Source organism: Solanum lycopersicum, chromosome 1 (genome assembly GCF_036512215.1).
Source record: "Solanum lycopersicum chromosome 1, SLM_r2.1".
Taxonomy (NCBI): Eukaryota; Viridiplantae; Streptophyta; class Magnoliopsida; order Solanales; family Solanaceae; genus Solanum; species Solanum lycopersicum.
This window is the reverse complement of record NC_090800.1, coordinates 4,648,192-4,657,676: the sequence shown is the minus strand read 5'-3', so window position 1 is coordinate 4,657,676 and position 9,485 is coordinate 4,648,192. Positions and strand designations below refer to the sequence as shown.

The following is a 9,485-nucleotide window of genomic DNA, read 5'->3' as shown; positions in this document are numbered from 1 at the left end:
ATATGCACAAGAGATTTAGACAGCTCTAATTATAAGAGATTTTCATGTTGTTCTTGAGTTGATGAATTTTCTTTCAAATTGGTGATAGATTAATTAACAATATTAAGCTTGATATCCTCAGTAGTTGACGATTGAAGAAATATTTTTTCTATGATTCTTCATCATTATCTAATTTGATTTTCTCTCTTTAGGTACTTGTATATTTCAAAAACACTAATGAATCATTATATTTTTAATGTAATTTACAATTGGAATACAAATTCCTCGTATATATCTCATCCATTAACCCCCCATACAACAAATGGCTCTTACCTTGCACTTGTATTAGCTCTTCCAAATATTCTTTTACATAGTTTATTTCATCTCAAGCAAAGTTTCTACTTACTGAATTTATATTTACAAGTTTTTTTTAATGTATGAGTGTATGTATAAGTAATTTTCATAAGATTATTTACTATTTTATATTAATTGTGATTTTATTTTATGTGTGGCTAAAATGGTTACTTTCATCACTAATAACAAGTTCAACAAGAAGAAAGTTACGTTCATAATCGGAGCAACAAGAAAAAAGTATTGTTCCTGTTGTTCCCATTATGAATATCACTTTCTTCTTGTTGGACTTGTTTTTGATGAAAGTATTCATTTTAGCTAAACATATAATAAGATCTTAATCAGTATAAAATAGTAAATAAACTAATGGCAACCACTTACACATACATCCATACATTAAAAAATCTTGTAAAAATAAAGTTAATAAGTAGAAATGTTGCTTGAGATGCAATAAACTATGTAAAAGAATATCTTGTAAATACTGATAGATCTATACTAACTCAAGATGGCAAGCCTATTGCTTTTTTCAGCAAGGAATTAGCGGCAGAGGCCTATCCAGGAATTTGATATGACGGGTATATTATTATGAAAAATATGAATTTAAGATATAAATTTGATCGACTTGATATTTTAGATTTTATTCACTAAAAATCGACTGAAATCATTTATTATATGTTATACCATCTAATATTACTAGTTTTAATAAGCACAAGTTTGATTTAATTATATAAAAAATTAGGGTGCTAAAAATTTTTGGAATTTCCAAAAGTGACAAACTTAAAAATTATGAAAGATTAAAGTTATATACATAAAGTGCTATCAATTTTCACTTAGAGAGATGTTACTTAATTTTAGAAAGGAAAAAAATACATAACAAGGTAGATGTAAGATTCAAATTTCTAATATCTATAATAGGTATATTTATAAGTATTGTGTTTAAAGTTTCACTTATATTGATTTATATTAGAAAATATATTTAAAGGATTAAATATTATTACTTTGATTATGTTATTAATTATTTGACATAACTAAATAACCAAATCGAAAAAAATAAATCGAATAGAAAAAAAACAAATCAAACCAAATTTATCTTGGATATGATTGAATTACACTTTTACAAAATCAAAAATCAAAAGTACAAATCGAATAGTGCAAAACCAAACCAAAAAATCAAAGGCACGCTCCAACAAAATTGTAATCAAAGTCAAATAACAAATACATCAATATAGAATTATTGAATAATTAATTATTTTCCTTACGTACATATATTTCAATCATATTTTAATATTAATTATTCAGAATCACAAATATCCTAAATCTTGACTTTGACTTGATACATTAATTAATTAATTAATATATAGAATTACTGCAACTTGTCTGGAGAATGCTATATTTCCTTGACGTCTTGAACAATTGTTGTAATTGCAAATCCTATAATAATAATAATAATAATAATAATAATAATAATAATAATAATAATATCTTATTTTTAAGTTACGTGAACTATATAAGTTATTAAATCTCAAAAAATATACAATATAAGTTATTATTTTTTACCTGTTTTATTAGTATGATGGACAGTCCCTGCCAGTTTATTGTCTGAAACATTCCTGTTCATTAAAAATGAATTAATGTATATATTAAAATTTGGCAAATAATATTGAAAAATTATTAGGGCGTGTTTGGTACCACAAAAAATGTTTTGCAGGGAACAAATATTCTTGAAAAATAAGTCTTTTTTTTTGTTTTTTTTGTATTGTTTATGTTTGACATGTAAGCAAAAAATATTACTCCTTAAAAGCACTATAAGCAAACACTAGAGAATAGGCATAGTGTGTCTTTTGGACATTATTCAACCACAAAATCTAGCTCAAAGCAGATTGCTAATTCTATATAAACAGATCATCTATTCATCTCCAATTAACGTGCAATGTGGATTGAGAATTTGAATTTTGAGATAAATTTGATTTTGATATCATGTAAGATACGACACATTAGTCTTATAATTCAACCCAAAAACCTCGCTCAAGAGGAGAAGATTATCCAAATTTACATAAACAAGTCTGAAGAACATTGTTTTCTTCATTTTTTAAGGAACTTAGTTTACTATAAAAAATTTCTTTTTTTCAAAAATCTCATTTTAAAAAATATTTTTCTCCGCACCATACACCCTCATATTAATGTATAGATTGTGCAACTTACATAAGCTTCAAATTGCCCCACAAGACGAGCTTCAAGACAGAAATAGGAATCTCCCCTGATAATTTATTACTATTCAATCTCCTACAAAAAATAAAATAAGAACTCAATATATATTGCACCAAACTATACTAGAAAAAAATTCACAAATAGTATTCCTTGTTATTGAAATATAATTATTGTATTAAAATTTCAAATTATACAAGTGCAACTTGAGAAATAATATCCTGACTATTTTTCTAACATTAGGCTGAAAAGATATTATTCCTACGAATTATATAGTCCTTTACTTAGCTAAGGGCCTTAATAAGGTTGGTTTATTTATAAGAAAAATGGTTAATTAATAAAGGGCGGTACAATGATAAATACTTTTTTATTTTAATTATAAGTTTTTAATTTATTTTTTAATATAAATTTAAATTTAATTAAACTCTAATATAAATATTTAAACATAATATTAAAGGAAATCGAAATGAGTGAAAAAAATAACTTACATATATCGTAGTGATTTTAAATAGCCAAGAGACGATGGAATAAAACCACTGAGCTTGTTATTTTCTAACCCCAAGCTTACTAACTTTGTGAGGTTCCCTAATTCACTTGGAATTTCTCCACTAATTGAATTATTTTGGATTTGCCTGCCCACAATTAATTAGACATAAAAATATTAATATTATATTTTTAGATATATGTGCATCTAAAAGAAAATAAGACTAATTCATTAAATTGATAATCTTACAAGTATTGGAGATTGCTTAGCATTCCTAATTGAGGTACCAAGGATCCAGAGAGATTAGCATCACCTAGGTCCCTTCAATAGTATATCACCATTAAAAATCAATAAATTAACAATTAAATTTTATTCGGAAAGACGAGTTCAAGATTTATTTTGATAACAATAAATTTAATTGATCAGTAAATTGATTTTTGTGATATATTTGTTTCTGATTATCTAAAGAGGTTTGTAAAAAGCAAAATAAAACGATAATTTTTTAAATTTGTCAGTAAATTTCATTTAGACGTTATTTAAATTATGATTTAATTTATTTGAGCTTCTGAAAACATAATAAGGTATTTATATTAATTATTAGATACTTTCGGTTCAAATTTAAAAAGAATTCAAACAATTATTACGTAAATAAATTAAAATCACCTAAAATTATACACATTGATCTTCATTGTAACAAGTCTGAGGTTTTATGACTTATAAAAATCAAAAAGATTAAATAAAATTATCTAAATAATAAATACGTTCTCATGTGCTCAAGTAGACAATTAAAATAAGTCATAAATCAAACATTTAAATAAAATTTACCAAATAAATTTAAGTTATTATTACAAAAAATAAATATAGTATAAATAAAATGAGATATACACTCTCACAACACTATTTTGGGAGTTGCAAGTGACATGGAACCATGTGCAAGGGTTGACTAAAGTTGGGTCCCAACTTTGAAGCACATTGTTTGGGTCTGCCACATTAGTTTTGAATGCATTAAGAGCATCTCCTGTTTTTCACAAACACAAAAACAATTTTATTTATTTTTATTTTACGTGTCTTAATTTAAATAAGTATAACTTTAAAAATATAAAATAATTATTGAACCATATAATCTTAAATTAACCGTGTATTATATTGTATACTAAGGGCATGTTTAATATGATGGAATATATTTATCATAAATTCTTTTAAAAAGTAATCGTCTAGCTTATTTTTACTTTCTAGTGTTATAAGTAAGAAAAAACGTATTATTTTGAAAATATTTATATATAAAATAGGAAAATAATACGAAGATAGAGTGTCTCGAAGAGTGAAGGATCAAGGTAGGGTTTATGACATATATCGAGGGTAAGGAGAAGATAATGAATTTCAGACATCACTTGTAAAATTTAGTCTTCCTATTCCATTAAGAAAGTCACTTTCTAATATATTTTTACCAACTTGAAAATTATTAAATGATATTGTTTTTCCAAAATAGACCAAAACAGATATTATAAAAATAAATTAGAATCCAAAGACACCCTAAATCTGAAATTTTTTGATCTTAGATATATCATGATTAAATGAAAATATTAGAATGAAAATCTTACTAAATATCGAAAAACATCATTCGTCTAAAATATGCTAAAAAGAAAATAAATCACATAAATGAAAACGAAAAAAATAAAAATAAACATAAACATGGGATAATTGAAGGAGGATTTCTTTTGATTTGATACTTAACCTTCAGAGTTGCAATCAACAGCTATAATGGCCAAAGCACCAACCAAGAACACAAGGGCAATGAACCTCATTTTCTTTTATTATTACTAGATTGATATAATCTAGATTATAGGGGCAATACTTTGTTTATTTATACCAAAAAAAAAAAAAAACTATGTGCATTTTATTTTTTTTCCACATAGAAGTCATCTAAACAGACAATGACTTATGAAATATTAAAAGTTAATATTTGAATAAATTTAGATATTTGACCAGACTTAGCAAAGAGACAATGTTGGTGGCCTAGTCAAAATTTCTAGTTAATAAATTTTGAATATTCTTATTTGAATTACAAATGACATATATATAATATTTTAATTAAATTTATTTGATGTAATTAAATTTATTGTTGTCATTGTGGCTCAACCATTGGTAATGATTTTTCTTGATGAATATTCCAAGGGATGTTTTATTTTTTCTTTGGTTAGAAATGGACAAAGGATAGAGTCAAGCTGAGTATATTTACAGGTGAACTATAATATTGTTCTCAACAACTTTGCTATTTTTTTAATTTACAAGTTACAGATGAAATTATGATAATTCAAAAGTAATTGTGAAATCAAAATTTCAAAGAGAGATTAAAAAAATATAAGAACGTCACACTTAATTTGAACTTACTTCTATTATGTCAAGGTTATTTCAGAATTTACATATTATACAATTTCTTTTATTTATTTGCACAATATACTTTTTGAATGACCTTTCTTTCGGAATGAGTCTAGTTTGAGTCAATCAAAATACGAACTTTTTTGAATAATTAGTTTAAATTTTAGATTATGTATTGGACTTTAGATTTTATTTTTAAAATATATGAATTTAGATGTAGGAATTTTCAGATATTAAAAAAATTGAATCTTTTTACAATTTAGGCAGAAGTCATCGGTGGCCCCCTATACTTGGCACAATCTTTCACTTAGACACCTCAACTGGAGGGTTTTCATTTTAAAAACCTAACGTAGGGTTAAACATTTTTTCACAAACATCTGTAGACCATAGGTGCGTGCAACACAACCCGTTCTACGTGGATTAAGTTATCAATTATATTATGCCAACTGTTAAACCTATTTACACGTAATTTTTGTTCAAATTATTAGACAAATTAAATCAGATAAAAAAAAAAGGAAAAATCGATTCATCTCTCCACTTTGTTATTTCAACTTCCTTCGTACGTTTCTCCTTCTTCTCCGACGAAAACCCTAGGTAAATGTCTCTTCCTTCACATGTATTGCATTGTTTTCCTTCAATTCATTGTTAGTAATAACCATTGTTGTATTTTGTGTTATCATTTGCAGGTTTAAGGTTGTATTGACAAGGTATACGTCTGTGTGACGTGAAGTTGACGAGGTACTGGGCTGTCACCATTTTGTTTTCTACCTTTGTTTTATCGTTGTAAAAGGTGTATTTTGTTGTTGATTTTGCTTTATTTTCATTTTTAATCTAAGTTTTGGTCTTAGTAGTGCTGATAAAGTAAGGGGCTTTTTGGGTATTTCCTTTTGTTGGGTGTGGGTGTCGTTGTTGGGATATAGACATCTATATTTTAACATGCTTTCATCATGCGGGGTGTCTTGTTTCAAACCCTAAACCTACTTACCAATGAGAAGTAGATGTATATGGTGTCGCCGTAGATAAAAATCATTTTAGTCTTGTCGAGTTTATTTCGTACACTAAAGAACTTGGGTACATAAATGTTAAGGCATTTTGATGTGAAGATGGTGATGAATTAGTTCAAGTTACTTCTGATACTCAACTGTTAGAATTTGTGAAAGACTTGGTAGATGGTGATGATTTTCATGTGTATATGGTCCATAAAGTTGATGAATTAAAAGAAGAATTACCTGCTCCATCTTCTCTTTTACCATGGTCTGACACTGTTGATGAATTTGTGGGTATTAACGCTGAGGGGACTGTGGACAATGATTCAAATTTGAATGGAGGTGATACAAATCATAATAAAGCTGAATCAGATCTGCTTAGTAGTGACTCAGATGTAGATGATATTCCAAATGTAGATGATTCAGATGTTGATGAAGAACTGAGATCCCTTAGGGCTAAAAGGAGAAACAAAAGAAATAAAAAAAGATAGGAAAAAAATAGTAATTGAAGAAGTACCAATAGGTGAGACAGGTGTAGACAGAGACTTTGAAGATATTGGAGTAAATAAGAAGGATAGATATGTTGGCAGATTGGAAGGAGATGAGAAGTACATTGATAGATCACAATGTGATAGTGATGACAACACTGATATCCTAGATGCAGAAGTTGTTGGAGGTGTTGATCTACCAGGCAAAAGAAAGAGCAAAAAGGTCAGCTATGATGATGAATGTATTGTTGCTATTTTTGAACTTGGAATGATTTTTGAGAATGCTAAGGAATTTAGAAATGCTCTAGCTAAATACGTTGTTGAAAAAAATTTTCAGATTAAGTTAAGGCCGAATGAAGCTCATAGAGTGAGAGCTAAATGTAAATTCCAAGAAAAATGCGAATGGTTGTGCTATGATGCTATTGATAGGAATTCTAGTAACTTTATGATTAAGAATTACCATTCTATACACAAATGTTTACCATCTAATAAGAACAAAATGTGTACAACTAAGTTCCTAGCAAGTAGATTCAAAGAAGAAATAACTAAACAACCATCTTTAAGGACTTGGAAAATACAAGAATTGTGCAGGGAGGAGTTAGGACTGCATGTCGGTAGAACAATTTGTTACAAGACAAAGATGATGATTCTTAGAGAAAACATGAAAAACATGGGTGATTGGAATATGAAATTGGCAAGGGTATTGTGATTATGTTGAAGTTACAAAACAAATCAATCCTGATAGTTCTGTTTGGGTAAGAATGGATAGAGAAACTGTACCAGGAAAGAATTTATTTGTGTACTTTTATGTATGCTTGGATGCATTGAAGAAGGGGTGGAAAAAAGGATGTAGAAGAATAATAGGATTTTATGGATGTTTCTTAAAGGGTACTTGTAAGGGTGAACTTCTTGTAATAGTTGGCAGGAATGGAAACAATCAGATGTTTTCTATAGCTTGGGCAGTTGTGGACAAAGAGACTAAACAGAGCTTGAGCTTCTTTATCAACTACTTGAAAGATGAATTGCAGTTGGGTACTGGAGAGGGTCCAACTGTAGTGTCAGATATGCAGAATGTGATTAATTGTCCATTACATTGATAATTGTAGATTTGTAAAATATGTTTTCTTTTTTGAATTTTATTGAATTGTGTTTTATTGTAGGGTCTTCAAGGAGCTGTTGCTGAACTGCTACCAAATGCTGAAGTTAAAATGTGTGCTAGACACATCTGGTCTAACTGGAATAAAATCTGGAAGGGAGAGGAAAGGAGAAGACAGTTTTGGAGATGTTCGAAGACAACTTTTGAAGTGAAGTACAATGAGGAGCTTTACAAAATGAGCAACTTGGTAATGAAAACATCTATTACATTATCTAAGAGTGTCATGAGTTAGAGAATTCTTTCAAAAGCATTCCAAATGCGATGCAGTTGAAAATAACATGTCTATGTCTGAAACCTTTAACTCATGGATATTATCTTGTAGACAAAAATCTATAATAACCATGTTGGAGGAAATTATGAAAAAATTAATGACTAAAACTGTAAATATGGTTAAGTTTGCTGACACCTGGATATATGATATTGCACCCATGGCTAGACTTATGTTAGAGGAGAATAAAGAAAAGTCTAGGACATGCAAGGTGCTTTGGAATGCTGATTTTGGGTTTGAGATTGGAGAAGAGCACTATTCGCATACTGTCAACTTGACTAATAGAGTTAGAACTTGGCAGTTGAGAGGCATTCCATGTCAACATGCTATTTCTGCATTGTACCAAATAGGACAAGAACCAGAACCACTTGTGGAGCATTGGTATAGGAAGGATATCTTCTTAAAGGCTTATAGTCATTTCATTCAATCAATTTCAAGTATGAAGATGTTGCCTGAAACTAACAATTCAAGGATTGAGCCTCCTGAGCCTAAACAAATGCCTGGTAGACCTCCAAGATATAGAAGAAAGAGTAAAGATAAATCAAGAAAGAAATATGAAAAGATGTCCAAATAAGGGGTGAAAATTAATTATTTCCAGTGTAAACAACTAGGCCACAACAAGAAATATTGCAAGGTAAAATAATTTATTATTTGTTTGTGTCTTTTTTAAAGTCTTGTTGAATATGATGAACATACTTTATGTTTTATATTTAGGTTGGTGTCATACTTCACAACCAACTAAACATAATTCACAATTTACTGCTGGTCAAAGTTCACAAGGAAGTGGTCGCCCTGAACAAACAAGCTCCTACCAATCTGGACCAACAACATCAAACAATCGTGCTTCTTCAACAACAGTTTGTGGTGATACCTGTAGAGTTAAAGGGCTAGAGAAACTGCAAAAACGAGCCAACCACCATCAGTTGGGGATACAAGTATTCATGTTACAAGAGGAATGATCAGTCAATTAACCCCAAGGACAAGACAAACTGCTAGACAAAAAAGAGGAAATGTTGAAAGTGGAGAAGATTCTGTAAGAGGGAAAACAAAGAGGCAAACTAAAGATGAAGCAAGTAATGTTGAATTTGGCATCCCAAATACTAAACGTGAGTTTATCACTAACTGTCTCTTAAATGAATGAAAGTTAATATATTAATTTTGATTTGTTCTTCAAAAAATAGCATGGGAC

At 28.7% G+C, this 9,485-nt stretch overlaps 1 protein-coding gene across 1 annotated transcript; it reads right to left on the bottom strand.

The window, feature by feature from the left end:
- Positions 1–1,405: 1,405 nt before the first annotated feature.
- Positions 1,406–4,955, bottom strand: LOC101265851 (leucine-rich repeat protein 1-like). Its single transcript, XM_004228389.5, has 7 exons — positions 4,755–4,955; positions 3,905–4,037; positions 3,269–3,340; positions 3,024–3,167; positions 2,533–2,613; positions 1,888–1,940; positions 1,406–1,761 (listed from the first exon to the last, which is right to left on the bottom strand). The coding sequence occupies exons 1-7, from the start codon at positions 4,822–4,824 to the stop codon at positions 1,718–1,720; spliced, it is 597 nt and encodes a 198-aa protein (XP_004228437.2). The 5' UTR covers positions 4,825–4,955; the 3' UTR covers positions 1,406–1,717.
- Between the last annotated feature and the right edge of the window lie 4,530 nt (positions 4,956–9,485).